The 23,568-nt window shown below is 55.7% G+C and overlaps 1 protein-coding gene across 1 annotated transcript in view; it reads left to right on the forward strand.

Annotated features, from left to right (window-relative positions):
- Positions 1 to 250: 250 nt before the first annotated feature.
- Positions 251 to 23,568, forward strand: part of SH3RF2 (SH3 domain containing ring finger 2) — a 29,093-nt gene continuing 5,775 nt past the window's right edge. The window contains exons 1-3 of the mRNA XM_086759212.1: positions 251 to 2,403; positions 18,011 to 18,280; positions 21,373 to 21,696. Coding sequence (XP_086615338.1) covers positions 2,032 to 2,403; positions 18,011 to 18,280; positions 21,373 to 21,696 — 966 coding nt within the window. The 5' untranslated portion in view covers positions 251 to 2,031. The remainder of the gene's footprint in view (positions 2,404 to 18,010; positions 18,281 to 21,372; positions 21,697 to 23,568) is intronic.

The following is a 23,568-nucleotide window of genomic DNA, read 5'->3' on the forward strand; positions in this document are numbered from 1 at the left end:
TTGGGAAGAATATGTACAACAGAAAAACTGCCTTCAAACCCTTTGCTTTCAGTATTGTTTGTGTCACGCATTGCAGCTAAAAACGCCAGAGTGGTGTTATTTGCAGCATCATTCATTAAAAAGCATGCGCTCGGTCAGGCAGGCACAGAGAGCACATGGCAGAGTGCAAAGAAATTCCAAAGGCAAAGGAAACCGGGGATGAAGCAGCACGAGGTCGTTGGTTTGTCGCATTATCTGGGAGATGTTTGTCAACATTTTAATTTAGCCAAACGGACATCATTTAACAAAAAAGAAAATATTTGTTTTAACAAAATCATGATCTAGGGGGAAGAACTTTTGAAAAAAATACGTTAATCATTTCCACTCCGTACTTCTAACGAGTCCTCCTGAGAAAAGGGAGGGGACACAGTGCAGCCTGATGGCATTATCTGTGAGAGGATCAAGTAGAAAGCATTCCTTCAGATTTACAGCCTTCTCCTCTAGTATGTGCAGGCTGTAAACACACGACTGAGATATGGCAGGGGCTGGAGGGAAAACTGTCTGGGCTCTTCCCTACCTCTGCTGCTCTCTCATTGGGCAATCCATCGCTATGCGCGAGCGAGGCAGACCTCGAGACAGGAATTCAGCTGACAAAGTGAATGCACACGTCAGATACCGTGAAATGCCCCGGCCTCCCTGTGCCGCGGCCAGTGCCGCGCTGGGGTGGGAAGGTGCCCACATCAGACCCCACGCTGCGGCTGTTGGGCTTGGGCCGCCTTGCAGCGCGCAGGCACGCTTCCCGTGGGGAGCGGCGGCGGGAGCTGGGCGCACCCAGCACCCGGCGTTGGCCGTCTCACCCCAGCACAGCACCCACCACCCCACCAGCCCAGAGCGAGAACGGCCAGGAGCTGCTGGAGCCCGTGGTGACGCGCTGGAAGTCGCACAGGGAGTCAGTCCCGGCCCTGCTGACACACACACACTTTTCGGTTTTTCCCTCTGTCCCACAGAGCATTGCTGTTTTGTCGAGCATCCGTAGGAATGTTTCCAGCACCGCCCCAGCTCCCTGCGCGAAGGCTCCCCTTCAGCCCCTCGGGCACGCAGCGGGTGCGGGCCGTCCCGTCTGTGCCGTGGGGCCGCGCAGCTGCCGCGAGTCCAGACTTGAATCCCGCCATGGTGCGCGCTTTGGTCTTGCCCAGCGTGCAGCACCGGGGAGCTGAACAGGTTGAGTGACTTCAGGCTGTGGGAGGAATAATCGTCTCGGGTTGCTTCAGAGAGCTGAGGTAGCCAAGGCGGGCAAGGATGGCGCTGCTGAGCGCCTCGCGGCCCTGCCAGGTACCTGCGAGAGTGCTGCTGTTTGAACGACTTTTTATAGAACTGCTGTCAAAACGGGTAGGGAGCGAGCTTAGTCGGGACGGATCAGAACACCGTAGGCGGCGTGTAGGTGTGTGAGGGATGCGCGCGGCGAGCGGCTGCTTTCCGCCGGAGCCGAGCGTAAACAGGTCCAGTCTGATGTTTATCGGGGACGCCCATCTCCTGAGCTGGTAAATTTTTTACTGTCGTGTCAGTTCTGATCCGCAGACGGGGGAGCATTAAAGACAACGCTGGATACGGCGTCGGTAAGGCCGAGCGTGCCCGTCGCGCTGCAGCCAGCGCGGCCCCGGCCGGCGGCGGGGAGCCAGCTGGCCCCGCTCGGGCTCCGGATCGCTCTGCCCAGCGAGCAGGACCTGGGGCTGCTGCCACTGGCGTCAGCCCGAACGCCGTCCCCTCGCGCGCACTGACTCACAGTGACTCACCGCAAACTGGGATGTGAGCACAAAGTATACATTTGCAAATTGGCTGGTGAGGCACTGCTCTGCAATGTAGGTGGGATGCATTACACACGCCAGCAGCCCAGCTCTGCTCTTCCTCCCTCCTCCCTCTCCCTCCGCGCAGGATAGCTGTCTGAGCCCAGGATTTCGGTGCAGCTCTCGCAGGAAGGCATCTCAGCCCGCTCTGGTGGATGTGGCACGCGGATGGCTCTGGCTCCGCTCGTGACGGAGCTCTGCGCTGAAGATGGATGATTTGGCTCTCCTTGACCTGTTGGAGTGTCCCGTGTGCTTTGAAAAGCTCGATGCCACAGCAAAGGTGCTGCCTTGCCAGCACACTTTCTGCAAGCCCTGTCTGCAGAGGATCCTGAAATCCCAGAAGGAGCTCAGGTGCCCAGAGTGCAGGACCCTTGTCCTCTGCAGCATCGAGCAGCTGCCCTCCAACCTGCTCCTCATTCGCCTCCTGGATGGAGTCAGGTGTGGACAGAACGTTACCAGGTTCGGCTCCATCCAGCGCCCGGGGGTCCTGTCCTCCCCTGCCTCCGTCAGGAGAGTCCCCAGGGGGCTGCAGCTCCTCCAGCACCGGCTGGCGACAAATCCCAGGATCCACATGGAAGGGGTAAGGAAGGGTCCATGTCCTTTACTCTGAGAAAGCCGTATTCTCCAAGAGCTATGAAACTGTCCTGTTAGCAGCACTGCAGAAATGTTTGAAGTAGGGAGGTTGTTTTGTTTGTAAATCCGGCTGCCGTTCCCGTGTGGTGTTTGACTCTCTGGAGTTCATCACAACAGTAACTGCCTTGGCTCGCAGGCTGAGGCAAAACCTTCTCCTTGCAAAAACTTCTCAGCAGCTGTTTTCCCGGGAGTTTTCAGGTGCTTCCTGGCCTTTGGGGGGGCATTTCAGGCACTTTGACTTTCGGGCAGTGTGCTGATTTTTGACTGACAGCGATTAAAGCAGTAATGGCAAAGCTGTAACTGTTAGAGGTGGAGAAAGGTATTTCACGTCGCTGTGCCTCGGTGTCCCCAGCCCCTGAAGAGGAAGGAGAGCGCGTAGTGATGCTTATGTCCTGGCAAAGTACTTCAAGGTTTGCTAATGAAAAATACTAAACTCAACTCACTTTATCTAGAGATTATCTCCTAGGCTAATTTTAAAATCCTGAGTTGCTCCTGTCATTTTCTTTAACAGTGCACAAGCTTTTCTTAAATAACGAGGACATGATATTGGATGTGTTACAGTAGCTTGGCTCAGACTGAGTTCAGGGTAGAAACTGAGGTGCGGCTTCACCTTTCCTGTGCTGCATTCCTGGATCCCATTTCTCCCACCTGAACGACCCTTTTATACGTTGTCTCCACGAATCTCTTCATAACATTCAAACGCTTGACTCAAGCAGCTGTTAAACCTCAGAGCGTTTCTCAGAGCTGCGGAGCTGTAAGCTTGCAGGCAGAGGTCAGGCAGGCGTTGTCGGCTGCGTGCTGCGGCGGTGCCCGCGCGGGGGGATCGCTGCGGAGGACCCCCGGGTACAGGCTGGTGTGTGCATCCCAGGGAACCTCTGTGGCGTCTTGGACGGATCACACATCACGGCCAGCCATCTCTCAGGAGCTCCTCTCTCAGGTTTTCCCACTGGAACGTGTGGCCGTGCGAGCGAGGCGCTGGCAGCCCTGCCTGGCCCAGCAGCTTAGCGGCAGGCAGCCGCGCCTGCCCAGGCACGGAGGCAGGGCCTGGGCCAGCAGCCTGATGCGGGAGAGCTGGCCTGGAAGAGGCCATCCCCTTCTCCCACACGCACCTCTGCGGCCAGAAATTATGCTTTAGCTCAGCGAAACGTGGCTTAGTCCCCGAAGGCACCGGGCAGTGCTGTTCCGGCGGTAGAGGGGGAGAAGGGGCGGGTGGGTGACGCAGCACAGCCGGGGCGCGTCTGCAGCACCCATCGGGTGAGCGGTGGCCAGGTGGGACAGCAGAGCGGGACAGGGGCGAGCCGGGTCCTCACGCCGCAGGCTCGGCAGCCTCTGCGGCGGGTGGCCCTGCTCCACCAGCTCCCGCGAGCGGCAGAGCCGAGGCCAGCGAGGGCCCTCGCTGCGAGCCAGCTCTCAGGGGAGCTGCTGGTGCCGTTTGTGCGAGGTACGAACCATCAGACAGCAGCGGTTCTCAGCCATTATGGGCGGTGTTTCAGCTGAGAATGAGGTGGTTTGTAGTTTTTCCAACTGGATTCCCCCAGCGCCAGCTAGAAAAGCACAAATACATTCATCCGTTTTTCTTCTCTATCCCCAGTTTCACATTTCTTTTACTTACGTTTAGTTCTCAGGACAGGTAGGAACTTGCTGAGATACTGTCTTGCTGAGATATTATCCATCAGCCTGCAGCTCCCAAAAGCGTTTGAAGACCAAACTCCTGGGACTCAGCGGAGCTAGCAAGCACTGGGCGAGAGGGCCGTGGCTGCAGACCCGCTCCCTGCAGCGCTGGGAGAGCCCGCTGACCCCCTGTGCCTCTGGTGAAGGGGTATAAAACGCTACACTGAAATGCTCTTACACGTAGTTAGTTAATTATAAAACACTTTGGAATCCTTGACTGCAAAGTGAAGAAAGCAAGGTATTAGTCACGCTTTGGGTCTGGGGGCTTCAAGTACGCGCATACAGGCCCACGCATTCCTGTGGGCGCGCTGGGGGGACACGGGTGCACGCGGACCCTCCCCTGAGCTGGCGCTCGGTGACAGCGGCGCTGCGCCCGGCAGCAGCAGGGCCCCGTTTGGAAGCGCCAGCACAGTGCGGTGATACGGACCGCGTGTCAGCTCCTTGCGACGTGGAGCGCTTGGGTGGCAGGACGGTCACCTGAAGTGATCTGGGGGAGCAGAGGCCTCCCGAGGGTTTGAGCCACAGAGCAGATCCGTTTTGTCAGGAGTCACAGTGAGAACAGCTACCGCGCAATCCTGCTCCGCCACCGTTAGCCCCTCCGCAGCTGCTTTTCTTCGTGGCAGCGTTCATTTGCAACGGCAGTAGAAGGTCGTGTGCTCTCCAAAGAAAGGCAGCCCAATCTGCACAGACTGCTAATTACCACTAACAGCATGCACCGCTCCATGCTACAAAGCAAATGAAATTAAGGGGCGCCGTGCTGCACTGCAGCCAGATTCGCCATCAGAAGCAGGATGCAGGACTTGTTTTGTTTTTACTAAAGAAGCTGTTCCATAAATAAACTTCCTTTACTCCATGGAGCTGCGAAAAATCACAAGTTTGATCAAAGTTTCTCTTCTCAGCAGAGATGTTTCCTTGCCAGCTTTTAGCTCTTCGTTCTCTTGAGCATCCTTTAAGACAAAAAAGTAAAATAAATCCCCTCACCACCAAGCACGCCAAGAACTCATACTGCTCCGAGAGGGAAGTGCAAGCAGGCGCCCGCGGAGTTTTGGGGTAGCACTAATACAGTACTCAGTTTGCAGTCAGGAATTTCACAGAGCCAGTCTTTAAAAAACAGGGAGTACTCTCGTTAGAGCCCATCCCAAACGATGTTATTTGCTAGCATTTAAGTCACTTTTCAATCCGCTCCCTACGCGCTAAGTTGGGGTGGGCACGTTCCGGCTTTGTGCACGTGGGCACGTACGCGTGCAGCTGTGCCCAGCTGTGCCCGTGCAGGGACCGGCCGGGCCCGGGGCAGCCGCCACGGGAGCAGCCGCGCGGGCAGCACTGCGCAGAGCCCACCGCGCTGCCCGGTAGCTGCTTCCGGGACGGCAGCCAGGTTTTAAGATCTTTAACATCTACGCAGAGAGGACAAGGCCTTGGATTTTCAGGATCTCCACGTAGTAAACTGTCTGGAATTCAAGAATAAAAGGATTTGCTAGGAGGTGAATGCGTAAATAATCTTCGCTGAAGCCTTTGAACTCTTAGGAACTGCCCCTGGCATGTGCCAGATGTGGTTACGTCCTGTGCCGAAGCATCCTTCTTATCTGGCCTCAGTCCCAGTGTAAGCTAAACACCGCGTTGCCGCTGGTGAGAGCAGACAGGCCGTGCGTGCTGAGCCGTACGCAAAATGCCCGTACTTCTCTGGTGAGCAGCAGACCTAAACCGTACCCCAGACACAGCAAAAATTCATCCCGGCCACGAAACAGCTACTTGATGATGAACTTTGTCATGCAACAAACACAGGGCGGTGAGCCAGAGGAGAAAAATCCCGAGGATGACAGCTTGCCTCTGGAAAACACAGACCACGCAGATTTAACTGTGACCGGCTATTTTCTTGTTGTGTGAACGGAGCGCTGCACCACCCCCGCCAGCGCTTCACGGGAGATAGACAGATAACACCTCTGTTGGGATAAAAATACGCCGCACTCCACCGTCGCCACCTGCACACGACATCTATATATAGCGCCTGGCTTGGTATTTTCTTCTCCTGCAGAAACATCTCTGTTTCAGTTGCCAGCAAACTCCCCTCTGCGCTTTCCATGGGCGAGCAAGGCCCCAAGCCCGGGCACCCAGCAAACGGCAACAGCCGTGGCGATTCCCGGCTGACCCCGTGCCAGCGCCTGGAGAGCACACAGCGATATTTATTGCTCCTTTGCCACACGGAGGCTCCCAGCTGTCTCCCTGCGGGTTGCACCGATGCTGGCTCCTGTCGCCAGCAGCTCCCCAGGCTGCGCGCCGCTGCCCAAAGCGCCCCTGCGAACCGCGCTGCCGAGCGCCGCGGCTCGAGACGGGCACGGGGCCGCTCCCGGGCGGTACCGCGGGCGGGGGAAAGCCAAAGGACCTCCACGGCCAACATCAGGAGCCAGTTCCCCTGGTTTTACAAAATTAGGTACCAGGCAGCAAACACATAAAAGCGTTTTAATTTGTTACCAAGGCAATGAGTCAGGCTCAGCTGGCAGGTCAGGAATAGAACGGCAGGGTTTCTCAGCGTGCGTGTTCACCTGCTGAGTATCGTGGTCAGCGCGGAGGCTGAAAGTCTGAGAGCCTTCCTCTTCTTGCAGAGTTTCCCAGCTGGTGGCTGGCCGCCGTCCCCGGGTCCGCACAGTCGGTCGCTGGCCTGGGTTTGTCATTTTCCCTCTGGAGGAAGGGGAGAGGAGGAGGCGCGTTCACGTGCAGCTCTGCCGGCGCAGGAGGGCTGGAGCCAAAAACCATCCTGGGAGAGGTGAGGCTGGATCTTGGCGAGGAGAAGACCCGCTCACTGCTGCTGTCTAAACATTGCGCTCTCCTTCGCTTCACCGTAGGAAAACTGCACTGCGTGCTCTTAAATGCTGGACCTTGTTCTGCTGTTACTGTTTGGCGTTCAAACTCCGTTCAGCAACGGACTCCACTGTGCAAGGCACTGTGCAAATGAATAAACAAACATGACCTTTTTTTTAGGAAAACCTTCTCCCTAGGAGCTTCTAAGTGGACATTTGAGCTTACCCTGATTTCGGGAACCTCCGTTCTGTTTTGATGCCAGGACAGTGGACACAATTTAGGAGGCAGTTTTTACAAGACAAACATGCCTCCTTTGGCAATCCAACCCCTTGAAGAGGGTTTCCTTTGGACCCTGAACAACTGATGGGCCCCGAACTTCTCACTGCCTTTGCAGGGAGGAAAGAGTAAGCCTTGCCCGTTGGGAAACCGCGTCGGGCTGCGTCTTGCATCACTGCACCTCAGAGTCAGTCGGTCTCTGCTGGGAAATGGAAATACAGAAAGGGGAGAGCGGCTCCTGGCTCCAGCCCCAGGTCCGGGCAAGGTGCGGATGCCCAAGGCCAGGCAGGCAGCGTCCTCCCCAGGCGAGGCCCAGCTGGTGGCCGTCACTTCACGGCAGTCATTGATTTGCCATCCAAATGGCTGCGAAGCGGAGGTGGCAGGCTAACGGAGAGATGTGCCGTCACTAAGTGAGCGCTTCCCTGAAATACTGTGAAAACAAAATCCCAGGTTGTTGGGCGATCAGAAGGCACAGGGCGCAGCACAGACGCCCACCGTCCCTGCCCGCGGGGTGGCCAGCGCCACCCCTCGACCCCCTCCTGCCGCCAGCCTCATCGTGCCAGCCCTGTGCCCGCGGCGGCAGCAGCACTGCTGCCCAGGCCTGGCAGCGCTGGGTGACGGCGTCCGCGCGCTCCCCGTCCCCGCGCAGAGCAAGGGCTCGGGAGCAGCGGCAGGAGGGAGCGGGGAGCAGGTTTCCTCCCTCACGGTAAACAGCCACTTCTGAGACGCGCGGTGCTGAGGCAGAGCATCGTGACCGGGCACGCCGAGGGCTGACACAGGTTGTTTTCCATGCGGCTTAAAACCATGACACACAGCTTAACCAGCGCCTGAGATTGCTGACTGCAGCAGAGACAAAAACATCTGACAGCAGCAACCACAAGTGGAAGAGGCGTGAAAAGGTTTTGCACAGACACTGCGGCTCGCACGCGCTGGTCCCTGGCATCGCCCTGCTGTGGCCCACGCCGGCCGCTGCCGGCCTGCCCGCCTTCCCTCGCACAGAGCGGCTCTTGGTGCCCGTCCCGCTCCGCCCGCGCCCCTGTGACTGCCTGCGCCAAGGAGCCCACACCTGCGAAGCACAGCCACGCTTAGGGCCAACTCCTGCCTTGCGTGCGCCTTGGCACGCCTCCTGCCCACCTCAGTCTCTCTTGTGGTTTCACACAGGCAAATTGAAGCCTGATCCGGTGCTGTCCTCCTCGGGGCCGCGGGGACGTCACCCGCATGCAGACAGGCGCTCCCCTCGGCACTGGGTGCCTGCGGCAGTGCTTCAGCCAGCGCTGCGCCTCTCCGTGATAACAGCTGCTCTGTATGCTCTCCAATCATTTTCCCCATTTTCCATTTCACCTCTGCGTTACACAGCCAGAAGTACAAGAGGCACGTTTCAGAAGTGGCTGAGCCACGCGGTGGCGTGTCCAGGGGGTGTGAGTTAGCAGGCGGTGTCGGTGCTCCGCTCACCGCTGCCATCGCCCCGCCAGCACCCACGGACACGCAGCCCCAGCAGTCTCAGCGGCAGGCTCCAGTACCTGCTTCTGCAGGGCCTCCGGTTGCTTTCCATCTTTTCAGTCTGTAAATCACCCCCCTTACACCTGTGACTTCAGAGGATGCTTTCCATACCCAGCTGAACCTGTACCATTCACACCTCCAGCCCCCGTGAAGGCACGCGGCGCGGGGCCACCGCCAGCTTCAGCCACAGCCAGCACTGGCCTCGCGTCCCGGTGAGCCCGAGAGGGAACGGGGCGGATGGGGCGAGCTCCAGCACTGACCCGAGCGGGAGGGGACTGACTCTACGCCCGGTGCACGCAGTCTGCTTGTGCTGGGAACATGGGAGCAGAAACCACCCAACTGTCTGACTCCTCAGAACGTAACTATGTGAAGAGATCGAAATGACAAGTTCACTTTTGATGGTTTTGTTCTCTCTGACAAGGCTGAAGTTATCTCCTGTGCCGAAAAGCAGAAAAACAGAATTGTAATGGCAATTAATTTACATTCAAATAGCTCTTTTCATCCAACTGGCTCTTAGAGAGCCCTGAAACCGCGCTAGCTGAGCGCACAAAGGAGACGACGTGGGGCTCATTCATCCACCGAAAGCAGGCAGCCGGTGGCAGGATGTGAAGGCAGCTTGCAGAAAGTTAGTAATCAAAACGGACGGCAGTTGGTTTTGATTATCTCTCCTTATGAGAAGCTGGCACATCCTTCGGCGTCAGTGCGCGGATAATAACCAGCTCTCGTCCACAGTGTGTGGACCAGTGCTCAGCAGCAGCACTGAGCGCTGTGCTCTCAGGTCTGTCCTGGAGTCCCTGCCTGAGCAAGTCACTCACGCTCCCCCGGTACCATCCCACGGGTAAAGCAGGGATGGTATTTCCACCGTCACCCCACCCTTCATCTGCACGGTCTCCTTAGGCAGCCCGCTCTCCAGGGCGGGAATCGCTGCTGCGTCGGTACGGCGCCCGGCACAGCCTCCGGTAACACGCACCGTCCCCGAGAGTGGGGACCGCTGGCCACCTCACCCTCACCGCCCTCCCCGCCCGCACAGGGGGGTTGGGACGGGAGCTTTCCGTTTCCCACACGCATTGAATGTTCTGGATGTTTCCCTGTGTGCTGCAGAACAGCCTGTCCCCGCACCGTGGGGCCCCTGCACTGAAGATGCAGGCATCTGTGCAGAGATGGACGGGTCATCCAGGCCACAGGCAAGAGCAGAGATCCTCTAACATTTCTGCAGCCACCGCTGGCGCTCACGTGTGGGTCTGGGGCAACAACATGTGCCTACCACCTCATCACGCTGTGCTGTTCTTTGAAGAAAAGGAGACAGGGTTGGTAGGAAGAGCTTCCTCCATCCTGTGGTATGGACCCTTCTTTGCCCCGCAGCGGCAGCTTTCTGGCTGGGAGGTTCTTTCGAGCACGTCAGTACAGTTTAACATTTAGGCTGTACTTGGACTTGTGCTACCCAGGCGTCGGGCCAGCACGGTGGAGTTAGAGGCTTGCAGGGTCCAACTCAACATGTTTCCCTGAAGAGCAAGTCCTGGTGAATCCCGGCCCTGGCCCCCCGGACGCCGCCCCGCACAGCACACCAGTCCCCTGACTGATGCCAGCCCTGCTCCAAACAGCTCCAGAATAAAAAATAATCAAAACACACTTGCCAACTGAACCCACAGTGGGAGAGAAATCAAACTGGAAGACATCCAGGACTGGATTTCTCTTCTTCCTGGCACTGTCCTAGAAATAAACTGTTCCTTTCAAGGAGGCTGTTCTGCGTTACAGAAATCGTGTATCTACAGGAATATCGCTGCCTCTGCACCGCAGGGATATTTAGCTCTTCGGCACAAATAACGCAGTGCCGGGGGCGGGAGGGGAAGGCAGAGCTGGCGCAGAGCACGGGGCTGCGCTGCCTCCCGCGAGGACCTGTGGACCGCGCACCAAGGACCACCACCTCCGCCCCGCAGACTTTCTGGGAGAGACAGCTGTGGCTGGCCTGCCTGTCCCAGCTCGTTGCAACGTCCCGGGGCCATTTCTGGTCAGCTGGCCTCTTCCAGGGCGGGACAGCCCTGGCAGTGCCACCTCACTCCAGTTCGGGGGGCCAGGACTCCCCAGACAGCCCGTGCCTGAGCCAGTTCTCCCACGCAAGGTCCCAGGGAGTGACTGCCTCCCTGCACGCGGGGCGGCACCCCTGAAACCCAGATCAGGATCAGGCCCTCAGCATTTCCCGCAGAGACGTTCAGCCGGTGCGGAGCAAGACCTCGTGCTCGGGGCGGCTGTCTGCCTTCGAGGGATGAGGTGCAGCGAAGAGCACTCCGAGGCATTCCCTGTGTGGAGTTATGAAAATCAGAGCCGGGAAACCATCTGGGTGCGGGTCCAAACCCGTCTGAGGCCGTTTCTGATCCAGCATACAGCAGCCTGCTCAGCCCCACGGGTCGGCCTCTGCCGCTGGGAGCCCACGGAGTTTTGGGGGCCAGGTCCGATGCTGCTGCCAGACAGCGGTGCAGGACGGGGGCTCGCTCCTGCTGAAGCAGCTCCTGCTGTCCTCCCCTGGCACGCAGTAAATGAGAAGGAAGCACCCCTGGACACCAGCAGCAATAAGGTGTTCCAAGGATTAATTAGTCACTCGTCCCGTGCGCTCATTCCTCGAGGCAGCCGTGGAGGCTGGTGAGGTCGGAGCGGCTGGGAAGCAGGAGGATCCCAGCTGATGGCGTTAGCTTCGTCTCACTGAAGTGGGCTGTGATGAGCCTTGCTTGGAAAATGGCGAAGAAGGAAATGAGTCCCAGGCGCCGCAACGTTTACGCCTCATCCTCAGGCTCACGCCGGGGTATCGCAGGTCCACTCGTGCGGAGATGGTGCCACCGCGGGGCCGTGCTGTCCCCAGCGTGGTTTTGAGTGGGGTGGCCTGGGACAAGCTTTGCGGGTTCACGGCCTCCATCAGCAGTCTCTCCTCTTCACTGCCCTCCCTGGCTTTGCTTTCCTCCTCTCTGGACAATTTCTAATGTCTCTCCCTGGTGACCCCCCAGCCAGCCTCACACACTACTACTTTTTTCTCCTATTTTTTTTTTTGTAAATACCAGTGCTATGAGTGTGTGGTCTTACATTAATCCACTGCCAATAATAGGGAAGTTATAACTAGCTCATTTAAGATAATTATAGTGTGCATTTCTCCCAGCTATGAAGAGATGCTTTGAGTTGCTTCCTCACACACACTCGTACATATTTTTAATTTGCTTCTTTGTTTTGTACGGCGGGAGACTCAGATGTATTGGATGGCTGCCCTAGCACAGCTGATGCCAACTGCCAAAAATATTTAAAAAAAAAAAAAAAAAAAAATCTGTTCTCCCCTATTGGCCTCATATCCACTAAGAACGGGGACAAGGTGCTGAGGTCCATCTGCCAGGACCATCCCTGCTGCCAGAGCGGCCAAGGACAGAGGAGCCCCTCACCCGAGGGCCACGCGCCGCACTGCCCTGCTGCGGTGGGAGCTCCCGGTTCCCCGGCCCGGAGTTCACCTGCCACGTGTCCTCACCTGGGCTCTCCCGGCAGCTCTGCAGGCAGCTCTTGGCACCGGGCACCCTGGGGCTCCAGCCGCTCAGCGTGAGGCACGGTGACAGCAGGGTCACATCTCGCTCAGGCGTGATGGAGGAGAAAACAGAGGGGAAAAAATCAGAGAAAATGGAGCAGCATTGAAAAAAGTTACGACCACCCAGAAAACAGAGAGGGGGAAAGGCGTCTCCGGGAGAGGCAGCGCAAGAGGCAGCACGCCCTGCCACAAAGGCACCACCGGCAGAAGAGCGGCGTCTCCTCAGCACCCAGACCCACGCGCGCTGGGGTCAGGAGCTCCGGCTGCACTCGGCGCAGGGGCCGTGGCAACACATCCCGTCAGTCTCTGTCTGCTTGAAAAGCGTCAGCGGGCACTTGGATGTACTGCGGTGTTCCTTCCACTCAGCTAACCGCTGGTCTTAGAGGCTCTCACGTAAGAGAAGATGGAAGCGCTGCCTGTCTCTCTTTATTTATTTAATTCAGCGTTACTGCTGCAGCTGCAGCGCTGCATGGCGCCGCAGGAAAAGGCCCTTTCTGTTCACCAGCGGTGCTCGGCCCGTGCAGTGCTGCCTCTCCGCTACTGCGCAGCAAATATTCTACACTGATTTTCAATGGCCTTCAGCCGAGTTTTTCACAGAGCTTTTCACAGCGTTCTCCCAACAGAATTTAAAGAACTGAACCCTGCAGCTCGGGAGCGTGCCAATATTTACAATTTTTGGCTGAATATTTTGCTGCCGCTGCCACCCCACTAAAATGAAATGCCGCCTTGGATTAACAAAAAGCAACTGGACATGCTAACAGGAGAAAAACATCAAAACAGACCAGGTCCCTGCTCGCCCCACGCCCAGGACCGCGTCCTCGCCTGGACAGCCTCTCCCTCTGCCCTCAGCGAGCTACCTCCGGGCACACCTTGTCTTTATCGCTGCGTTTAATTAGCACTCCAGTTTCTGCCATTGCAATTAACCTACTTTAAATAGAGCGAAACAGATGCCTTGCAGAGGATCCAGCACGTCCAAGAGCGGACAGAAGCCAGCCAAAGCCCGCCACTGAAATCAGATGGGCAATGCGCCCGTGGCTGCGCGCTGCCGCTCTCACGCCGGGGGAAGGAGCAGCGTGCGATCGGCCGCCGGCCTCAGCGGCACGTTCACGCTGCCGTGCTTTGGGCGCTTCTCTGTGCCTTTCCTATACCTTATGGACACATTAAAAACGGTGGCCTGAACGTCTTCCTGAAAACCTCAGCCTGCAGCTGCATTTTGTGCAAGGCCTGCGAAGCAGGGAAGCGCCCTGTACAGTACAAACCATGCTGGCTGCTCCGTGGGGGCAGACAAAGGCTTGTTCTATGTCCTGGATCAAGCTGGGAAATCAGTGGGATGGTTTTGACTCAGTATCTGAATAGATAATTTTTTTTTTTTTTAATCCATGAAAATAGATCTTGGGAAAAACTGACTTGTGCCTTAGCTCAAATAGTTCTTTAATTTTTTTTTTTTAAGTTAAAATCTTGAAAAACTTAAAGTTAATTTCAGTTGGTTCCAAAACAAAATGCTTTGTATTGCTATGGCTTTTTTTAATCCTTCTCCTCTTTTTTTTTAAATTACATTGATGTTTGCTGTTCACAGAGTATTAAAATATTAGAACAAGTATTTTGGCAGTTACAAAGAACACACGGTTTTGAAAATGCCAGTCACCAAGTGCAGGAACAGTCCGGTGTGATTACAGTTTTCCCTTGTTATACAAAAGTACTAGCAAGCCCCAAAAGACCAAAATTTTGGATATTTTTTGGTTGCTCAAGAAGTGTGTAAGCATTAACATTGACTGCTCTTCTCTTAGCCCCCAAAAGCTTTACAGCAGATTTCAGGGTGTGAACACGAGCGCTCTGCGCTGTCAAGCGAGGCAGGGGCTTGTGTCAGCGGTCACTGCGAGCTCCGGGAAACAGCAGCGGGAGAGAAAACCGGGATTAGAGGGAAACCTGGAACCCGAGCGCGCTGCGAGGTTTGAGAGGGCGTGGAAGTGGGGGGAAGGGTTAAAGAGGAGGTGAGGAGATGAAGGTTGTGAGCACTTTAGAGGAAGAAACAGCCCATCCATCCAAGCACAGGGGTGAGTTTCAGCCAGCCCGAAGGTCACAAACACCGATCCCACCCGGGTTTCCGTTCTTTATTCCAGCCTGCCCTCCTGTCTCCTTAAAATTAACTTCACAGAATAGCTGATGACCCTTTTCTTGCTGAAGAAAGAATATTCCAGACCCTCAGCGCCCCATGGCTTGTTCACATTTCCCAGTTAGCAACAGGCATGCATCTCATTTCAGAGTTTCTCTTCTTTTTAACACATTTCCATAACTCGTTCTGGATGCCTTTTATGTTTTGCGTTATTTTGCTCTGCTCCCATTCTCTCACCATCCCCGTACGATTGCGCTCCTCCTTTCCAAGGCCTGTTTTCGCCGTTTGCATCAGTCCCGTTTGTTTTCTGGTGGCTCCTGAGGCACTCGAAGGTCTCCTCCTGCACTCCTTGTCCTGGTTTAACACCGACTCTGGCACCGAGTGTTTCCGGCTGAGAACCAGAACCACGCTCCTCTGTTCCCACAGCCACCTTTGCTCTCGGGCACGCCTCTGCAGCGAGCGGCCGTGGTCCTGGCCCTGGCGCGATCCCTGTTTCCCATGCCAGCTCGGGACTGATGGAGAGCAAAGCTGCCCCGAGTCTCCTTTTCATCGTTTTCCTCTTTTCCAGCGATGTACGTTCAGTGCCACTAAGCCAAGCGCGTATGTTTACTATCAGCATGAATTAACAGACAAAATGGGTTCATTAGAACTGAATATTAAACTAATTGCTTCCTGTTTCTAATGGTTTGAAGTAAATGCAGCACATAAAATTTTTCTCTTCTTGGTTCCTTTTTCCTACCAAGCATTAGTGTTTGGGAGTGCTGGAAGATGTTCTCTTCCCAAAACCTAAATAAATTCCATGGAAAATCTGAGCTTTTCCACACTTCAGGAAATGCCGAGTTTCTCTCTTCCACCTTCCCGCCCTCCCAACAATGGCTCTGCAGAAATCCTGCCTGAGCCCTGGGCCCCGACACGGCTGGATTTGGGGGAGCGAGTTGGTCTCCTTCCACAGAAAAAGGCAGGAGAAGCCTGAACGGGTCACTGGTACAACCATCTCCCACAAGGCTGGCAGGCTTTGGTGGCTCTCGTGGGAAAAACCGCAGTGCGGGGTCACAGCACTTGGCAGCCGGCAGGCAAAAGCCCGCCCTGTGTCCGTGGGAGATGCAGAGCCAGCAGCCCTGCCGTTGCCCCACCAGCTTCCCTGGCATCTGCGCAGCCAGGCTCTCCTGAGACGGGCCCCGCTCCCCGTGCTGGTCCGTGCCCTGGGGCTGGTGTACCAGAGCTGCTGACGTGCCGGGCTTGAAGCGCTTGACCGTGGACGGAGCTCCTCTGCCAGCCACAGAGGTTTTTCCTGCAGTTCCCACACACGAGGTTACAAGTCCTAGAAGGTGGGGAAGGATGATCTAACTCTGCAGATCTGGCACAGAAAAAAGCTAAAAGGCCTCTTGTCCCTGACTGTCCTGGGCATCAGGTTTTTTGGTTTTGTTTTGTTTATTTTTTAAGCATCTCTGCTTCAAACTGATCAAGGCTGTAGAGCTGGGGGCCGTCCTGGCTTTTCTCGGCACGTATCTAGTGCAGCTGTGCTACCAGCTGGGAGACTAGAAACAGAGCTCAGCATTGGGCTTTTCCCCATGAAGTTCCGAGGGTTGTTGTGTCCGGGAGACGTCACAGCGGGTGAGGAGAGGCAGCCCTGCAGCAGAGCACGGCCTCCCGCGTGTCGAGGGGCAGAGCTGCGCCCACCCGCACTGGAGGTGCCCAGGAGGAGCGCGGTGGGGTTTTCATCTCATCTGCTGGCACGGGAGGGGCAGGCAGGATCCTCAAACCATATTGCTGTCCCAAATTCAAAGACTCCCCCTTCTTGGTCCAAGGAATCCTTTGAAGGAAACGCTGCCGCGTCTTGGAAAGCAGACAAGAACCAGAAAAAGGATCTGTTCCTTATTCCCAGATTCATATCAACTGCAGTGAGGCTCCCACAGCCAGGAACAGCAGAACAGGGAATCAAAAGGTATTAAAGAAAATGAACCACAACACAAAATATTATTGAAGCCCAGAGTCCGGTACGATTCAAGGAGAGAGCAATATCTGCAGCCCTTAACTGTTCAGATAATGGTTGAGGATACATACCGCTGTCTTACGTCATGCCAACACCAATCACTGTTTTTCTCAAGCAAAGAAGAAATCTCTCCCAGAGGCACACTGCTGCAGAAGCGCTGAGCACTTCACGTTGGTCACCGTTTCCAGTTGGATGTGAGACTGGATGGACTGGTACGGGATGGAAATGCTGTGTACTGACAAGAGCCTGGGCTAGGACAGCACCATTGAGTGATGGAGGCTTCACAAACACACACCAGGATATTTCCTCTTACAACTTGGGTTTCAAACTTGTCTGCAGAGATGATGGGATGAGGGGTCTGCTGGCAAGTCCATCCTGTGAAGGCAGCACACCTTCTCGCGGCGTTCCAACATAGGAGAGGATAGGGTAGAAACTGTATTTGGAAGGGGTCTACAAGGCCTACAACGATCATCTAGTTCAACTGCCTGACCACTTTGGGGCTGACCGGAAATTAAAGGGGTGCCATTCGTTTCCAGCCGAAGGGCCAGCAGAACAACAGAGCGTAACCGTGTTTTGCATTCCATATAAAACGGTGATGCTGCCAAAGGCAGTGAACAAACAAACACTGGTTGCTTATCCGTTCTAGGACGCACTTTTGCGGGACACAGTACTCCAGGTCTCACCACTGTGCTCAAGGCATCTCCATGGCGTCCTTGACACAATCTATAGACTGAGCCTCTCAGCATTGCTGAGTTCTGGTGTGGGCCCCCCACTGTCTGGAACAGTCGCATCGCACAGAAGTCGTCAGCGTGTTGGCACGCCTTCCAAGGGAAACGTCCCCCACGCTGCCCTGGCGTCGTACCGGGGGTGACAGCAGCGGGGCCAGGGACGGCTCTGGATTTGCGCAGCCATCTAGGTGACCTGTGGCACTGGGTATTAAATGAGTTTTCTAGTGTGGGCAGAGGTCAGCAAAGCGGTTATTTTAAGTGAACTTTGTCGTTTCATTTCGATGAGAGTCAAGATGGTAAAGTTCCCTCATCTCTCCCGGTTTGGTACCTCTCCCCTTTCTCATGTTGCACTGCAGCAAGAGTAACATTGAGAAGCGTCTCTTCCTGGAACCCAGAGCAAAACCTGAAATAAATTCACAGCCACACAGCGCTAGGGCAGGCAGCTAACCCCGGGAGAGCTGTGACCCGCCCTCACCTTGCTCTTGGCACGTTCTCCTAGCCCCGCGCTGTCGGCCGCCGCGGTGACAGCCGCCAGGCCAGCTGGACGGTGGCCGCGACCCCGGTCATTCTGAAATAGAAATATCCGGGTTCACCAACACCGAGATTGTGTTAGAGGAGATCTCATACAGGCAGTAAGATCCCACGGGAAGAGCAGTGGAAGGCATTAATTATTTCTTAATATTCTTAAACTAGTTCAGCCTGCTTTTCATCTTGGTACAAATTTAGCATAAGTATTTTGGAGCTTGTCTTCATTAGAAAAAGGCATCAAGAAAGGATGTGGGCAGTTAATCCCAATAAATGCATGCTTAAGCCTTAGACTTCTACATTTTTCCCAGTAATTACGAATGCTTTTGGGGAACTCTGTCTGCGTTAGGCATCGCTGTCGCGGATGAACTGCAAGGGCTGTTTCTCGTCCCGCAGGTCCCGCGGGCCAAGGCCCTGTACACCTACCGAGGGCACAACCCTGGGGAGCTGAGGTTCAACAAGGGGGACATCATCATGCTGCTGCGACAGCTGGATGAGAACTGGTTCCTGGGGGAGGTCAACGGGCTCAGCGGCGTTTTCCCAGCCAGCTCCGTGCAAGTCATCAAGCACCTGCCCCTGCCGCCACCCCTCGGCCGAGCGCTCGGCAGCCTTGACCTGAGGAGCAGGGATAGGCCCGAGAACAAGGAGGGCCTGGCGTTTCACAAGGTAACAGCACCCCACGGCAGCCAGCGACACGGGCTGGGCTGTGTCCTCCTTGAGACCACGCGGTGCCTGCTGCTCCCCAGCCCGTAGCAGCTCCCTTTTGGGAATCAGTAGGGTTCCCAAGCCCCCCCGGGACGGGACACCCCCTCCCTTCGGCGGCGCGACCGCCCGCACCCCATCGCCCTGCCATCCCTGGGCAGAAGGCGAGGGCAGTCTGGCACCAAGCCGGCCGGGAGAGCTGTGCAGAGGCTGAGCGCAGTGCCACCCAGCAACCCCCTCCCGTCCCTCGGGGCAGCGCCCGCAACCAGCGCCCAGGCGCACGAGCGACAGCTGAGACTCGCTCGCTGCAAGGCCAACACGAAACTTCTGCCAGCTCATGTGGAAACCTTACACACGTATTCTGCACGGTGTAAGCACTTTGGCCAGCGGGAACCGGCCACCTCTGACCCCTTCACCCTCGGAGCCATTAACAGTTCAGCCCCAAACTCCACTCATTAATTTGGAAGAGAGAAAACCACAAATCTGTTTCTGTGAAATTCTCCTTACTACCCCCCACACACGTGGCAGATATCCTTAAAAAGATTATATCAGAACATCTCAAAAGTTAAGGGGATTCAATTCTGCCGGGTCGCTCGGAATACAGGTGTTTCCGCAGAGACGCCGCTGTCGGTCGCTGCCGCCAGCCCTTCCCCGGAGTGGTTCAAACCCCCGCGCCCCAGCAGCGCCAGGTTATCGCAGCGTCCGAAACGGCAGTCTGAGCCGCTCGGCAGCATCACCGCGGTCCCTCGACACTTACCTAGGGGTTTTCCACTGGGTTCGTAGCTGAAATGCCATTGCATTGTTAGCTGTGTGCAGCGATTACAGAGGCACGTCCACACGATGGGCACCACCCAGCAAGTCAAAGGCTTTTCACGTCCTCACCTTCAGACTCATGTCCACGGTCCCGGCTCAGCCACGCTCGTGCCCTAAGTTAAAAATAAGTTTGAGTGTTTTGCTGCGTAAGGGCAGCCAGGCTGGCGTTTCCGAAGGCGTACGCACCAGAAGCCGTCCCAGAGACCTTGACGGAAATGGCAGAGCGAGCGCATCCTCAGCCCCACAACCCACCTCACCCCCAAGAGAGGGCTGGTGACACCACCACCCGCCTCGGCAGGGCTGGCCAGGACAGGGGGCGAGTCAGGGGACAAAGCGGGGACATTCCCCGCCGTGCACATGGAGCGGGGTGCAGCCCATTCCTCGCCGTGCCCACACAAAGCCACGCCGGGCAGTGGGGCGTGCCGGCTCTACGCGGCTCACCTGCTGCCTCTCAGCCCTGCAGACAGCGAGCAAACAGCTTTCCCTCTCCCTCGCTGGAACAAAGCCTGCGCAACAAGGAAAAAAAATTGGAGGCAAAAATGCAAAGTTCAGGCAAAATTTCAAAATTGCATTTCTGACAGGTTCTGTTGAAATCAGCTCTCGTGTAGCTGTTTGCTGGGGGATCTGCCTGGTGAGATAGTCCCGTTGGCTTTCCGGGGGCTGCGGGGGGCTGGCTGGCCACGGTGGCCCCCAGCCGCCCCCCACCAGCGCCAGCCCAGCGCGTCGCAGGCGGCGCTCCCAGCACCGGCACCCGAGACCTTTAAGCCGCCCGGTCCCTGGCAGTGTTTGTTAGCACTGGTCTGGGCATGAACTGTATTCCTGCAGTTTAGCTGGAGATGCAGGGTGTAAACGGCACCAGCAAGAATTCCTAGAAATAAAATTAATACTGGTAATCATCATAATTACAGCAAGCACCTCTTTGTGGCTATTTTATAAAGGGGTGCCAGTAAAGCATCTTACTTGAAGCTCTAATCTATTTTGTAAAATGTCTTCTCATTTAATGAAATAATTTTAGCTTCAGTAATTACTGATTTAAGTCTGGTGTTAACAGAAATAAGTCAGTTAGGGCCTCATAAAGCCACCAGGGAATTAGAAATTAATTACAGCGAAGGCAAAGGTGGGTCCGCTTTGGGAGATGCCAGGCTTTCCTGGCTCTGACTCTCGGGTCTGCGCCCCATTGTATCACGGCTCCTGGTGTTAGAGAAGGCAGAAGAATGTCTCCGGTTTAAGGTAAAGTTAAATTACATAGAAATTACATATTGCCATCCTAGATGCGTACATACGCGTAGGCTGCGGAGTGAGGCGGAGGGAAACGGGAATGACGGTGCCTGGGAGAGAGCCGTTCCTCTGCGGTGTTAGAGCCAGCCCGTCCGGCCCGTGGTCAGGCGCCTCGCCTCACACGAGTGGGTGAGAATCAAAAAGTTTTGCAATTCGTTAGTGTCAGCAATAAACCATGATTAACTCCTCTGGCAGGCATCGTAGTAAAAGACATTGTCACCACACGCCCTTTGCCATTAACACTGCCAGATCAGCAGTTCCCAAGAAATACCTTTGCAACGTTGCCCGCACGCAAACGTGGCCTGGCCCTTCCCCGTTAGACGGGTGGTTCGCAGGCCAGGCGTTTTTCGAGGGAAGCAGGATCCAGCCGTGAACACTGAGCCCGCAGAGAGGTGACTGGGCAGATCCAGTCCTGCTGGGAAAGCCACCGTGGCGAGGGCTCCCCTGAGCTCGTGCCTTACCGTCGGCTGCAGGGCTTCGACGTCCCGCGGGACGCACCCAGGCGTGCCAGCACCAAGTGGAAAAGGAGGACTTGCCCAAACGTCCCTTCTAATTTAGAGTTAAATTGGTTATAACGCTGCCAGCACGTCAGCAGCTCTCCTCACACCTCTGCAAGCCAAAGGCTTTGACAAGAAACAAAGCTTTCCGTAAAGCGTGGGGAGGAGCGCGTGGCCCCAGGAACGTGTTGTCTAAGCAACAAGTTCTTCAAACCAATTTTAATTTTGCTGTCAGCTTTGCATCAGTAATTTCGCATTCAGGATTTGTCACTGAAAACATACCAGGGAAATGACTGAGCCACAAGTTTTTAAAGATCGCTTGTCACGTCATCTGAAATCTGCCCCCAGCTCTGCCGCCAGATAGGAAAAGAGAGGAAAAAGGGAAAACTGAGCAGTCGCCAGTTTTTTCCACTATGCCAGGTGTAACTTCTGAAACGTGCCACCGCGTCTCCCTTCTCTCTCTTCCAGCCAAACACCACAGCAAGGCAGCTCCTGCAGGCCAGCAAAAGCCACTGGTCCCCCCAGTTTAAGTCTGCGTCCCTGCGAACGGCATCTCCCAAAGCAAAGGGCGTGGATTCGCCCGCCTTCCCTAAGGTGCCTGACTCCCGGCGGAAGAGCCTGCGGCCGTTCTCCATCACCACCGCCCTCAACACCCTCAACCGCATGGTGCACGCGCCCGCCGAGCGGCAGGCGCTGGAGATCAGCTCCCCCGTGCTCATCAGCTCCAGCAACCCCACCGTGGCCACCCAGAGCAGCGAGAAAGCCGAGTTTCCCTACGGCACCCCTCTCCAGGTAAGGAGCCGGCGGCGCGGGTGCTGCAGGGGCAGCGCGAGTCCGAAACGCAAATCCTGGGCGCAGGACGCACTCTATGTGCGGGCAGCAATTCGAAAGGTAAAGCACAAACGTGCAAAGACAAGGCACTCGCGCTAACAGCGTCAGTAAGGTGTGCCATCCGCATCAGGCTGCCTGGGATTTTTCCTCTCCTTTTGAATGGGAAAGGTCTGGCTTCAGAGCTCAGGGACCCAGGTGAATTCATAAAAAGAGAAATTAAGTTACTAGAGTAAGTAAACATGGATAAAGCACATTCCCATCCCGATTTCTGCCCTACTGCAGTGACCTCCAGGCGCAGGACTGAAAACAGAGAGCTTAACTTGCAAAATAAAATAGTTTTCATTTCATTTCACAAGTAGCTTGGAAGATGAATTCCCGCGGGAGCTAAGGAGCCTCAGCTCATTCAGACGCACACGTGTGTGTGCCGGATTCACACAGCAAGGAAATCGAACATAGGCAGTTCTCAACATCTGCAGAAATAAAGCTAGAGCCAGCCGTTGGCCGCTCTCCTGCCTTACGCTGACGATGGGCGTCCTGGCAAACGGTTTCTGCCAGGGGAGGGCAATTACCGGGAGCGCTTGTGGGTCTGCAGTCTAAACCTGGGACTGCGCTGAGAGCAGCCGAATTTGGGGCTGAGACAGTAAACGCAGACTGACCTTTTGGGCTGCAGCCGCTCTTTATTGTAGGAGGCAAAGGAGTCTCATTCCTTCTCCACACTCTGGCTAAAGATCTCAGTTCAATCTTCACAGATCATCTGAAATGGGAGAAAAAAGGGTTTGTTCAGATTTATATGGCATCTTTCGTATTCGAGGTTGCTCTAACATTCTCCAAAGCAATTAGCCAGGCCCTGGTAGTTCGGTGTCTGCAATAAAACCCAGCAGGCATTCTGTACTTCGCAACAGCCCGCAAGAGCCTCGGCTGTTAGGTCCTGCTTTATGTGAGAGGAAATGAAGCCTTACAATAGAACCATAACTCAATTGGAATGGCATCACGTCTCACAAACCCCATGTAATCTTACCCAAAATTTCTCGGGGTGAGCTATGGTCAACAGCAGAAGCAACAGTGACCGTGTTAACGCTTTGCCTTAGAGGGGCTGGAATTTCCTTTCTTCTGAACAACAGTTTTGCTCCCGGGAGGATCTGTGCTGTGCACGGGGCCACACAGGTTGCAGCTTCTCCTTTTCCCCTCTCTGGGTCTGGGTTGCGGTGTCTGACCTGCACGGCTGAGGTTCAGAAAGCCCAGATATGCACAGCCAGGCTCACCTGCACCGGCCCGCTGAGGTCGCGCGTCCTTTTCCCTGGTATTAGTCGATGGACTGCAGGGGTGGATTTGTTGATAAGCATCCCTCACGATCAGAACAAGGTTGCAGGAGTGAGGAGTAACGGGAGAGATGAGCTGATGCCGGTCCCATGGGTCAGCCTGCCCTGCTCAGCAGCTTCTGGTGGGAGCTCAGCGTCAGCAGTGAGCGCTGGGAGTGGAAAACCAGCAGCACGTCTCTGAAAGTGCGGCCGTTCCACGGCAGTTAGTTTTATATACACATCACCTGGAAAGAAAAGATCTGTGCTTCTTGGGTTAAACTACTGCAGATAAACCAGAATTCAGACATAACGAACAGTTGTGTGCCTACTGCCAGCCCTGAAAACAGCCCCGGAGTACCAGTACCAAGCTGGGGTCTTCTCTTGTTGGCAATGTAGTAAAGAAAGAGTAGGTGGAGTCACATCGCTAATTGCTTCCGTGCTCCCTAGCGAGCCTGCAGAGGCTGGGGGACCTGGACCCCCGCGGGCAGCCACAAACACAGTGCAGCAGGTGGAGCTGAGCCCACGGCTCGGCTCA

Source organism: Chlamydotis macqueenii, chromosome 14 (genome assembly GCF_036417535.1).
Source record: "Chlamydotis macqueenii isolate bChlMac1 chromosome 14, bChlMac1.mat, whole genome shotgun sequence".
Taxonomy (NCBI): domain Eukaryota; kingdom Metazoa; phylum Chordata; class Aves; order Otidiformes; family Otididae; genus Chlamydotis; species Chlamydotis macqueenii.